This window comes from Silurus meridionalis, chromosome 3 (genome assembly GCF_014805685.1).
Source record: "Silurus meridionalis isolate SWU-2019-XX chromosome 3, ASM1480568v1, whole genome shotgun sequence".
Taxonomy (NCBI): domain Eukaryota; kingdom Metazoa; phylum Chordata; class Actinopteri; order Siluriformes; family Siluridae; genus Silurus; species Silurus meridionalis.
In genome coordinates, this window is record NC_060886.1 from 8,680,700 (window position 1) to 8,693,846 (window position 13,147).

At 43.9% G+C, this 13,147-nt stretch overlaps 2 protein-coding genes across 2 annotated transcripts; both read left to right on the top strand.

The window, feature by feature from the left end:
• Nucleotides 1-5,897: 5,897 nt before the first annotated feature.
• tbccd1 (TBCC domain containing 1) lies at nt 5,898-11,128 on the top strand. The gene is made up of 7 exons (XM_046845201.1): nt 5,898-6,167; nt 7,030-7,361; nt 7,468-7,629; nt 8,199-8,565; nt 8,773-8,959; nt 9,073-9,576; nt 9,894-11,128. The coding sequence occupies exons 2-7, from the start codon at nt 7,032-7,034 to the stop codon at nt 10,084-10,086; spliced, it is 1,743 nt and encodes a 580-aa protein (XP_046701157.1). The 5' UTR covers nt 5,898-6,167; nt 7,030-7,031; the 3' UTR covers nt 10,087-11,128.
• A 138-nt stretch (nt 11,129-11,266) lies between these two features.
• Nucleotides 11,267-13,134, top strand: crygs2 (crystallin, gamma S2). The gene is made up of 3 exons (XM_046845202.1): nt 11,267-11,752; nt 12,221-12,463; nt 12,748-13,134. The coding sequence occupies exons 1-3, from the start codon at nt 11,744-11,746 to the stop codon at nt 13,018-13,020; spliced, it is 525 nt and encodes a 174-aa protein (XP_046701158.1). The 5' UTR covers nt 11,267-11,743; the 3' UTR covers nt 13,021-13,134.
• Nucleotides 13,135-13,147: the final 13 nt, after the last annotated feature.

Sequence of the window (13,147 nt, forward strand, 5' to 3'; positions counted from 1 at the left end):
AATATAGAGAAGGTCAGAAGGAGTTGCATTGTGTGTTGTGGATTTAGATAAAGCATGCGACAGGGTGCTAAACCAGCCATTATGGATGCACAAGCCAGTGCACTCTTAGTGCCGGTCCCAAGCCCGGGTAAATGGGGAGGGTTGCGTTAGGAAGGGCATCCAGCGTAAAACATGTGCCAAATCAAATATGTGGATCACAAATGAGAATTTCATACCGGATCGGTCGAGGCCCGGGTTAACAACTACCGCCACAGGTATCGTTAGCCGACAGGGTACCGGTGGAAATTGGGCTACTGTTGGCCAAAGGAGGAGAAGAAGAGGAGGAAGACGTCTACAGAGACGGCAGGGAAAGGAGCAGTGTAGGAGAGTGGAGGTTCGGGTTGGTACTTTAAATGTTGGTACTATGACGGGTAAAGGGAGAGGTAGCTGATATGATGGAGGAGAAAGGTAGATATGCTGTGTGTTCAGGAGACCAAGTGGAAAGGGAGTAAGGCCAGGAACATTGGAGGTGGGTTTAAACTGTTTTATCATGGTGTGGATGGAAGAGAAATGGTGTAGGGGTGATTCTGAAAGAAGAGTACAGTAAGAGTGTAGTGGAGGTAAAGAGAGTTTCCGATAGGGTGATGATCGTGAAGGTGGAAGTTGAAGGGATGATGATAAATGTCATCAGTGCCTATGCTCCACAAGTTGGCTGTGAGATGGAGGAGAAGGAAAGATTCTGGAGTGAATTAGATGAAGTGGTAGATGGTGTACCTAGGAAAGAACGATTGGTGATAGGGGCAGACTTTAATGGGCATGTATGTGAAGGGAACAGAGGTGATGAGGAGGTGATGGGTAGGTATGGTTGTAAGGAGAGGAATGTGGAAGGGCAGATGGTGGTAGATTTTGCTAAAAGGATAGAAATGGCAGTGGTGAACACTTATTTTAAGAAGAAGGAGGATCATAGGGTGATGTATATGAGTGGAGGAAGGTGCACACAGGTGGACTATGTGCTATGCAGGAGATGCAACCTGAAGGAGATTGGAGACTGTAAGGTGTTGGCAGGGGACAGTGTAGCTAGACAGCATCGGATGGTGGTCTGTAGGATGGTTTTGGAGGCGAAGAAGAAGAGGAGGAGAGTGAGAACTGAAAGAAGAATAAGATGGTGGAAACTGAAGGAGGAAGAGTGTAGTGTGAGGTTCAGGGAAGAGGTCAGACAGGGGCTCGGTGGTGATGAAGAGGTGCTGGATGATTGGGCAACTACTGCAGGAGTGATGAGGGAGGCAGCTAGAAAATTTGGTGTGACATCTGGAAATAGAAAGCAAGACAAGGAGACGTGGTGGTGGAATGAGAAAGTGCAGGAGAGCATAAGGAGAAAGAGGTTGGCAAAACAGAAGTGGGATAGATATAGTGATGAGAAAAGTAGACAGGAGTACAAGGAGATGCGGCAGCAGGTAAAGAGGGATGTGGCGAAAGCAAAGGAAAAGGCATATGAGGAGCTGTATGAGAGGTTGGACACTAAGGAAGGAGAAAAGGATTTATACCGATTGGCCAGGCAAAGGGACCGAGCTGGGAAGGATGTTCTGCAAGTTAGAGCAATAAAGGATGGAGAGGGAAATGTGTTGACTAGTGAGGAGAGTGTGTTGAGAAGGTGGAGGGAGTATTTTGAGCAGCTGATGAATGAGGAAAATCAGAGAGAGAAGGTTGGATGATGTGGAGTTGGTAAAGCAGGATGTAGATAGGATTAGTAAGGAGGAAGTGAGAGCAGCGATTAAGAGGATGAAGAGTGGAAAGTCGGTTGGACCAGATGACATACCTGTAGAAGCATGGAGATGTTTAGGAGAGATGGCAGTGGAGTTTTTAACCAGATTGTTTAACAGGATTCTGGAAGGTGAGAAGATGCCTGAGGAATGGAGAAGGTGTGCTGGTACCGATCTTTAAGCATAAGGGAGATGTGCAGACCTGCAGTAACTACAGGGGAATTAAGTTGATCAGTCACACCATGACGTTATGGGAAAGAGTAGTGGAAGCCAGGCTGAGGGAAGAGGTGACCATCTGTGAGCAACAGTATGGTTTCATGCCGAGGAAGAGCACCACAGATGCCTTATTTGCTTTGAGGATGTTGATGGAGAAGTATAGAGAAGGACAGAAGGAATTGCATTGTGTATTTGTGGATTTAGAAAAAGCGTACGACAGGGTGCCCAGAGAGGAGCTGTGGTTCTGTATGAGGAAGTCAGGTGTGTCAGAGAAGTATGTGAGGGTGGTGCAGGACATGTATGAGGACAGTGTGACAGTGAAGTGTGCAGTAGGAACGACAGACTGGTTCATGGTGCGGGTTGGATATATCAAGGATCGGCCCTGAGCCCTTTCCTGTTTGCAGTGGTGATGGACAGGTTGACGGACGAGGTCAGACAGGAGTCTCCCTGGACAATGATGTTTGCGGATGATATTGTGATTTGTGGTGAGAGTAGTGAGCAGGTTGAGAAGAGCCTGGAGAGGTGAAGATATGCACTGGAGAGAAGGGGAATGAAAGTCAGTAGGAGTAAGACAGAGTACATGTGGGTACATGAGAGGGAGGGCAGTGGAGTGGTGCGGTTGCAGGGAGAAGAGGTGGAGAAGGTGGAGCAGTTCAGGTACCTGGGGTCAACAGTGCAAAGTAATGAAGAGTGTGTTAGAGAAGTGAAGAAAAGAGTGCAGGTAGGGTGGAGTGGGTGGAGAAGAGTGACAGGAGTGATTTGTGATAGTAGGGTATCTGCAAGAATGAAAGGGAAAGTTTATAGGACTGTGGTGAGACCTGCGATGTTGTATGGATAAGAGACAGTGGCATTGAGTAGAAGACAGGAGGTGGAGCTGAAGGTAGCAGAGCTGAAGATGTTAAGGTTTTCGTTGGGAGTGACGAGGATGGACAAGATTAGAAATAAGTTTATTAGAGGGACAGCGCATGTAGGATGTTTTGGTGACAAGGTGAGGGAGGCGAGATTGAGATGGTTTGGACATGTGCAGAGGAGGGACATGAATTATATTGATAGAAGAATGCTGAGGATGGAGCCACCATGTAGGAGGAAAAGAGAAAGGCCAAGGAGGAGGTTCATGGATGTGGTGAGGGAAGACATGCAGGTAGTTGGTGTGAAAGAGGCAGATGTAGAGGACAGGGTGGTATGGAGACGGATTTTTTTTTTTTTTGTCATCTATAATTTTTATTTGGATTTAGCTCTTCTGATGTCACCAACCCCCCGCTTCTCATTTCTGAGTGTTTGAGTGAGGGAACTTCCCCGGGCGGTGAGTGCGCACTACGATTCCCAACCAGATTTATAGACCGTGGCGTGATAAAGAAATTAACACAACCGTGCAAATAAGCAGTAAAAAAAATGGTTGATTTGCGTGGACGCCCCATTGCAGCCCCCTGGCAAGGTGCCGGCTTGTGCGGTTGACCAATTCACCTCTTTCTAATCCGCCACTGCCAAGCGGCGATCAAAACAAGTTCAAAACAGAGCGTGTGCGCTATCCTAATTAGTGAATTGCTGCGTGATTGACCAGTAAAGTTTTTATCCACTTATAAATAAAACAAAACGACTGATTTCACAAAATGTAGTTGAGTAAAAAGTGATATTTAACTTTAAAATGTAGTTAAGTTAAAGTAAAAGTCTCCCCAAATGAAGTCCAGATATGCGCAATACATTTACTTCGTTACTGTCCACCACTGGCGATTATTGTCAAAATAACTGCCAACAAAAGTGAGTACACTCTAAGTGAACATTTCAAAACTGTCTCCAAAGTGTGAATATTTTGTGTGAGCACCATCTAGCACTGCCTTAATCCTCTTGTGCTTCGAATTCACCAGAGCTGCACAGGTTGTTTCTAGGATCCTCTTTCACTCCTCCATAATGACATCACGGAGATGCTGGAGGTTAGACACATGGCGCTTCTCCACCTTTCGCTTGAGGATTCCCCACGGGTGCTCAATAGTGTTCAGGTCTGGAGACATACCTGGCCACTCCATCACCTTTACCTTCAGCTTCCTCCACAAGGCAGTTGGACTCTTAGCGGTGAGTTTTCAGTTGTTATTATTTTGGAAAACTGACGTTCGTCCCAGTTTCTAAAGGGAGGGCATCATGTTCTGCTTCAGAAAGTCACAGTACATCTTAGAATCCAAGTTTCCCTCAAAAAAACACATCTCCCTAATACCAGCAGCACTCATGCACCCCAGACCATGATGCTACCACCAACATGCATGACTGTAGACAAGACACAATTTTCTTGGTTCTCCTCACCAGGGCAACACCACACATGCTGGACACCATCTGAGCCAAACCAGTATATTTTAGTCTCATCAGACCGCAGGACATGGTTCCAGTAATTCATGCCCTTAGACCAGTTGTCTTCAGCACACTCTTTTTCCAAGCTTTCTTGTGAACCAGCTTTAGAAGACGCTTCCTTCTGTGATGATGATCATGCAAACCGAATTGTTGCAGTGTGCAGCATATGGTCTGAGCACTAACAAGCGGACCTTCTGCTTCTGCAACCTCTAAAGCAATACTGCAGCACTCATGCGTCTGTTTTTTGAAGCAGCTTCTGCACCTGACGCACTGCACAAAGACTCAACTTGTTTGATCGACCCATGAAAGATTTGTTCCGAGTGAAACTCGTTTTGGAAAACCTCTGTATGACCCTGTGCACTGTACTGTAACTTAGTTTCTGGGTGTTACCGATCTTCTTATAGCCTCGCCATCTTTGTGGTAAGCAACAATTCTAATTCTTAAATCCTTCTCAAAATCTTTCCTATGAGGTGCCATGTTGAACATCCAGTGTTCAGTATAAGAGAATTGTACCCAAAGCAACAATTCTTAACTGCTGTAATACAAGATACATAAATTTACATGCTTCTGTCATGCAGACAAAAACATGAACATAATAAATAGGACATGTGGCTTTGCATGGTTACGCATTATCACTTAGGGCGTACTCACTTTTGTTGCCAGCTATTTTGACAATAATGGGTGTATGCTAAGTTATTTTTTAGAGGACAGTAAATCTGTACTCCTATTCAAGCTGCACATTGACTATAAAATATTTCAAAGAAAAGTTAAATTTCTATAGTATTGTCCCTTGAGAAGATATACTAAAATGGTTGCTAAAATGTGAGGGGCGTACTCACTTTTGTGATACTGTATAAATAAATAACAATAAAAAAAAGTATATATATTAGTGATTTCTCTTCTCGAAACTGTTTATCAAGCACTTTCTCTCAGCACCACTGCTGCTATGTGAATATGAGGCGTGTCCTGAGAGTCACACAGAATACAAATGGTCGATGAGTTACGATGGTTAGACTTATGAATTTTTGATCATATGATGCTGACAATGATGGGACACCTTACAATTGTAAAAATATTTTATGTTTCGCATGGCAGGCTAATGTAGCAGCGTATGCGCCGCCCTCCAATTGTGAGCCTGCACTCGTCCATGTCCCCGCTACCACATATATTTTATACAGTACTGTACTATAAATTGTTTTGTTTTGCCAAATTATTAACAATTTACGTTATACTACCCCATACTGATCCACATTCTTTAAGATTCCTGGATTGGCTAAGCCATATATCGACTTGGGTTAAATTTTCAAGTTACACTGGGGTAATCGGACAACTTTCAAGCGATATTCGGTGACTACTTGTATGGAATTACATGGCAGAGGTAGAGCTGCATCTTCCTGGAGACAGAATAGGGGAAAAATTGGTGTTATTTATGCGTTTTTCTTTTTGCTCTACAAAAGCCTCTTTGTGAAAGCAGCCATGTGTTCGAAGTCAGAAGGCACTTAAGTTAATTGATAATTTGCTGTCTGTCTGAAACAAACGCGAACTTTCTGTCCCATATTGAATTGCATAGCATCGTTATTGCTTTCTTAATATATTAGTACTTTTATTTTGAAACAGGAAGTGCTTCTGTGTGTTGTTTATTGAAACGTTTGCTCCAGTTGCCGGACCTTGGAGAGCTGAATGGGAGAGTTGTGTGAAGGAGTTTTTAAGGATATTTGGGGTATAAAGGTGGTTTTTGTTACACATTTTAAATGGATTAACACTTCAGAGAAAAATTCACACGCCGCTGCACTGTTAGCATTATAAAGCTCATTAGCAGAGCAAAGCGCGCGCTCTGGGCTCGGGAGAGCAGAGGAGGCCCGGATGCAGGAAGTAAGAACTCTTTTATTTCAACTTTATATTTTATCTGTTGCTTTAATTATAAATATTATCTCAAAACTATTAGCTCTAAATTATATCCACAATCTCTAAAAGATTACCCATAATATTATCATTAAATGATTTCTAAATTACCTGTAAACGATTATCAATAATTATTTATAATATCTATAAATAATCTATCATTTAATCTATAAATTATATATAAATGATTGTCTGTCTATGGATGATCTAAATAATTATTTATAATATATTATAATTATTATTTATATCATTAAATGGTCTCTAAATTACCTGTAAACTGGTATCCATAATATTATCATTAAATGATTATCTATTATTTATATTATATAACCATTATATATTACATACACATAAATGATTATCTAAAAATGATCTAAATTATTTATAATATCTAAAAAATTCTCTGCATTACTTATAAAGTGTTATCTATAATATTATCTACAAATAATATATTAATGATTATCTATAATAGTCATCAATAAATGATTGTTCATAATATTGTCTATATATTATCTATAAATGATTATCTCTTGGTCTCTTCTTTGCTAATCCATAGTTAACAGTCAAACTCCTTGCACATGCTGTGGTTGCCATGGGAACCATGTCCTCCCTTTGAAGATGCCTGCTGAATGAGCTAGTAGTGATGAGTTTGTAGTGTGTACTTGTGTAACCTGTAGCCTGTTTATAAGTGTAATAGTCAGATATCAGTCAGAGATTTGGATATTCTACTCCTCTAGTAAAGATTCCAGATTTAAAACAACACTGTTTCCTCATTGGTGAATAGTCTGTAGTGGCTTGGCCATTGTTGATGCTTACTGATATACGTGTATAGAAATGGAGACCTGCTCAGCAAGCGTGTGGCCCCGTTTGGAGCTGTTCCTCCTGGGTGCGCTACAGGCGGCTCCTCCGGGCAAGCTGAGCATGCACTACTTGCGCAAGATGGCCTGCTACGTTCGTACACGTGACTGCTGCTTCCCGCGTCTGAGCTGGCATATGTGGCGGCACATTGCCTGCGGAAAGCTGCAGTTGCCCGAGGAGCTGGCCTGGCTCTACTTCGAGACTTTTGACCTGCTGGTGCCACGTACTGTTGAGGAGAAGCTTGAGTGGGCAGAGGCCCTGTCTCAGAGCCTGACCCCTCGTGACCTTGACCGCCAGCGCAGCAAGGTGTGACACGAGTACCATATGCTTTTACTCATTCAGTGTTGTAAAGAGAGATTGTTCATGTTCCATATATCTTCATATTAACTCTGATCTGCCTCTTCATCTCCAGCTGTCTGTGGATACGCTGCAGTTTTTGCTGTTTCTCTACCTGCAGCAGCTGAACCGTGTGTCTCTGCGTGTCTCTCTAATCGGCGAAGAGTGGCCGAGTCCTCGCTCTCGTTCCCTGTCGTTGTCCTCTGAAAGGGACGCTAAGATCAGCTCTCAAAACAAGGTCAAATCTTTGTCGGGTCTAATTATGCCCCTTGTACCAGCTTTGTACACCGATCAGGCATAACATTATCACCTCCTGCCTAATATTGTGTTGGTCCCCCTTTTGCTTCCAAAGCAGTCCTGACCCATTGAGCATTAACAGCAATTTGAGCTACAGAAGCTCGCCTGTTGGATCGAACCACACGGGCCAGCCTTCTCTCCCCACGTGCATCATTGACCCTGTCGCCGGTTCACCACTGTTCCTTCCATCACTTTTGATAGATACTGACCACTGCAGACCAGGAACATCAGACAAGAGCTTGAGTTTTGGAGATGCTCTGACCCAGTCGTCTAGACGTCACAATGTTGACTTGTGTAATAGATCCACCCACTAACAGGTGCCATAATGAAGAGATAATCAGTGTCATTCACTTCACTGGTCAGTGGTCATAAAGTTTTGCCTGATCGGTGCTATAAAGCAAAGTGTAATGCAAAACTAACGCGTTCCATCAGTGTTACTCAATGAACTGACAGAAAACGCAGGAACTATAGCCTCTAGTATCGAATCTTTTGTGCTTTCTGACCAACCAGAACTGGGACGACCAGGCACACCTCACCTTTGTGCAGACTCACCTGGCCGAGCTGCTGGAGCTGCTGGTAGATCCGGGCGAGCTGAGCAGTTCGAGTCAGACCGTGCGAGACAGCGAAATCTCAGCCGATGCCCTGCAGGCTCTCAGCATGCTGCTGGAGGGCACGATGAGCAACGGACGCACTATTCACCCCCTGCATCGGCTGCTGAGCCGCGCCCCACTCCAGGCCATGGCTGGATACTCAAAACTCACTCGGTCCTACTCGCTGCAGCAGTTGCAGAGCTGGCTGCGCCAGGTGCTTACGCTCAACCCGTTCGGCATGTCCTCCTGTCTTCGCTCGGGAAAAAAGCTGGCCTGGGCTCTGCAAGGTGGGGTATTTTTTTATTTGCGCTCCCGCCCGAGATTTGTGTCCACTCCTGTCACAGCTTATAAAGATTGTCAATTTTACACACACATTAGTGCTACGATTAACTTATTATAGATCAATAGATCGTAAAATAAAGCAAAGGAACATCGCTCATCTCTAATCCCATTCCAGCCCTCTTTGTCAGTGTCTTTGTCTGTCTTTCTCTCAGTGGATGGTGCAATGAAGAGGGCCAAAATAGCTCGCAACACACACACGGCTCCTCCAGGCAGCAAGGTGGTGCTGATGTCCCAGGTTTACAAACAGACCCTCGCTAAAGACTCCGAGAAGCTGGCTGGTGCAAATGTCAAACTGCACCGCTGCAGCGAGGCTTTTATCTACCTTCTTTCCCCCCTGAGGTACGAGTCTTGGGTAAACCTGCTGTTACTCCTTAGGCTTAAATAATTAGAGTTCTTCTGAACATTATCAATTGAGTCTAACTTTATGGCCCGTACTTTGATTTATGCCGCAGGTCAGTGACGCTCGATAAATGTCGTGACAGCACGGTGGTCCTTGGGCCGGTGGAGACCAGTGTGCACATGCAGAGCTGTGAGAACGTGCGGTTGGTGTGTGTGGCCGGACGCCTGGCGGTTGGCTGCTCCACCCGTTGCACCATTCATGCTCTGACTCCCACCAGGCCGCTTCTACTGCCGGGCAACACCAGCCTCACGCTTGGGCCTTTCCACACCCATTACCCCAGCCTGGAGGACCACATGGCCAGTGTGGGTTTGGCGGTCGTGCCTAATCTCTGGGATCAGCCGCTGATTTATGCGCCAGACGGTCCCTCAACGGACGCGGCCTGCTATTGCATACTGCCCCCTGCACAGCTCTGCCCTATGGTAGTACCATTCCTAATGGAGGGAGACACCTGCGAGGTGCCAGGGGGAATTCCGTCGGCCTACCAGCAGGCTCTGGAGGAGCGTCAGCAAAGAGTGCACGACTGGCAGAAGATAGTGAAGGACTCGCATCTTAACAAGTAAGCCATTTTTTCTGCATAAGATAAAGTTGAAAAGAATTTTCTTTTGGCAGGAGGTGAGTGTGTGTCATGGTCAAGTGCAAGTAGATACCCAGAACAACATAAACATCAGTCAGCTATGAGGTGGTATCAAAAAGTTTCAAGACTAGCCGTTTACCAGAAAGCACTTTATTTATCTACGTTTAAAATAGTCCCCTTGCACAGCAATACAGCACTTCCTGCCACTTCTGGAATAGTAGCTGGCGAGCATATCTGAATTCTAGCACAAGCACATGGTTTTAGAGCTCTAACGGGATTTACCTTCGCTCGTCCTCCAGGGAGAAACGACGGCAGTTCCAGGCTCTCGTAGAGCAGAAGTTTCACGAATGGCTCCTAGAGACCGGGCGGAGACAAGAGCTGGACAGCCTGCTGCTGCCAACCGTCACGCCTTCCAACCCCACTTGCCAGTCAAACCCAACCCACAGCTCTGAACATTCTTTACAGCATCTGAAAGCACCCACAGTCTCCTGAGCGCGCGCACACACACACACACGACTGTAATGGACACTAATGCACTTATTTTATTTGGTGTGGTTACATTTGCTTAACTCAGGACTAAGATATGAATTTGAAATGGATGCTGGAAGTGAAATTTTGTCTTAAAAGTATATAATATTGTATTGTTAGAGTTCAATGCTGGATCAATGCTGCAGAATGACCATCATTATTACTTATTTCCGCAAGCAGCATTGCTTTTTATTTCCACATCAGAAGCAGGTTTTTTAGCTAAGGTACTTGAGTGTAATGAGCATCAATCGCAAGGCGACGAGTGTCTTGCTGCTGTGGCATTAACGAAGAAGAAAAAGTGGACTTTCCAATTATAAAATGTAGCTTAGTACAGAAGAGTCCTGAAGTCTTTCATATTTGCCCCGGAATCTGTTTTCGCATTAACGTGCCGAAGGAAACATGCGCCTTTTTCCCGTCGCGCATTTATTTTCATACTATAAGGGCACTGATCTGAGGTCAAACAGAGGGAATGCTTATCGAACAAATTTACTTCTTGCTTGATACCTACAAGTACCAAGTTTTCTACCTGGCAGCCAGTATGACTGTGAATGTATTATTTTTTGTTTTATTCCTGCTGTAGCCTAGTTGCACTTCAAGCTTCACAACTTTTTTTTATGTATTGTGAACTCTAGGATCAGTGTTTCTTAGTTGTTTCTTCTGTACATTAAAACATTAATAGCATGAATTTCACCTCTCAGATAAACAAGCATTTACATGTATAGTTCAGAAGAACTTGAAACACAGAAAAATGGGAAGCATTGCTTTAGATTATTTACATTTAATCTATATGAAATATATGTACAAAGCAATACCCCATTACTCTATAGATCCATTTTTTTATACTTTTGTCAGAATTCATCTTTGCCTGTCACGCTCCTTTTTCCATTATTAATAGAGCAGCAATAAATCCAGAGGATTAGTTTTGAAGAGAGCACAGTTTGGTATTATGTTTAGATTAGGAAAACAGGGTTTGTTTGACTACCAATAAAAAAAAAGTGTATATTCAGTGTCAGTGATTGAATCGCTGAAAGCCTTATGACTGAGTTGGACTGACTGCCTTGCACACGAAATAGGGCTATAGAAGAATCCTGAAACAAGAAAAGCTTGCATCCAGATTACCTTCACAGAATTCCTATTAAACACAAATGAATAAATCATTTGAACAGAAATGATCCCGGACCAGTAAAAAGAGCTGAGCTGGCAATATGTTGCGTCATTCAGAACAGTAGGACGAAAAAACCTATTATACTCGACCTCTTCACATTCGCCAGTGGTCTTGGCATCGGTTCCTAGGTTGGTATTATGCTTGTGTTTTGTGGTGCGTTCTGGGATACTGGATGTGTGTGTTTCAGTGTCTCATTCAGGACCGAATAGAGAGGGAGTAAATGGGTGGGCTGTGGGCAGTGCTGCTATTATACTTCTTTAATCCCACACTTTATTTTCTGGAAAACCTGAACAGAGGCCTAGAATCACTGACTCAAAATTTGGATCTCGTTATCATGACAAAGCAATTATCAACCACTCTACACCTGACTAATCCTAAATCAGGGGGGTATTTAAGTATTTAAAAGCAGCACTAGTGGGCCTGCGGTGAGTCAGGAATCGAGATCGAGGATCCATAATGGGGAGGGTAAGTACACAGTTTGGAAAGTTAGTGTTCTAATGGAAGTCATGTGCAAAGTTTATTTTGAATGGTGTCTGTGTTTGTTGTTTTTGGCCGTACTGAGGCTCCGGTTATATGCAGTTATTAATTAGTGATACATTTTGAATATATAAAATTAATTTTAATAAATAGAAAGATTTGCATTACAAATTCCTGTGTTGCTGAAAAGGTTTTTAGCTAATCATCATTTGTGGATAGTTTTCAAAACCTGTCTATGAGCAAGGCATTTTAATTTTTTTTTCAATTCAAAATTCCGGTTTTGTTGCGGCATTCAATGGAAAAAAAGTCCCCATAACCATCAGATCCCAGCTGGCCCCATGGTGCTTTTTTTCTTTTTGCATAAATCAGAACAGTAAGATATTTACATATGCATAACACGAGCTCATGTTAATAAAGAAAAAGTGTTTTTAAAACATCAGTCCAAAACCCTTTCAGATTATTTTCTACAAGGACAAAAACTTCCAGGGTCGTTGCTATGAGTGCGACAGCGACTGCTCGGACTTCCACACCTACCTGAGCCGCTGTAACTCCATACACGTGGAGAGCGGCGTCTGGGTGGTCTACGAGCTTCCGAGCTACATGGGCTACCAGTATGTTCTAACTCGTGGGAAATACCCCGAGTTCCTGTGTTGGACGGGGCTCAATGAGCGGCTCAGCTCCTGCAGGATAATCCACGTTGTAAGTCACTTTGTAAGAACTGCTGCACCAACAACGACTGGGTAAAACCTAGAAAAGTACACTTTACGTCTCTCATTTTCCTATTCTTATTGTCCCACCAGTGAACTGATAATTATTTAAAATGTTGATTTGACTCGTTTACTATAAAACAATAAAAACACTTACACCAGCAATAAAAGGTTACTCTGATCTTATCAACACTCTAACCTATTTTTCCCCATTTCTAACCTTCCCCTTTCTTTCCCAAACCCCACACCCTCCATCCTTCTTGGCATCTATTCCAGACAAGTGGGACACAGTACAAGATGCAGCTCTATGACGAGGCAGATTTTGCAGGTCAGTTGTTTGAAGTCACGGAGGATTGCCCTTCCATTCTGGAGCGTTACCGCTTGAGAGAGGTGCACTCCTGCAAGGTCCTGAAAGGATACTGGATCTTCTACGAGCACCCCAATTACCGTGGCTGCCAGTACTTCCTGGAAAAGGGCGACTACCGCAAGCCTGTGGACTGGGGCGCAGTCTCTCCCAACGTGCAGTCCTTCCGTCGGCTGACCGAGTGACCGTAACAAAAACAAGCATGCTCGGCCGTCCCGTGTCGCGTTAGATCTCTTGGTTGTGATTTAAACTGAGGTCCTGGATGAAATAAAGTTTGGCTGGTGCTGACTGCTTGGAAATGTCTGTCTGATT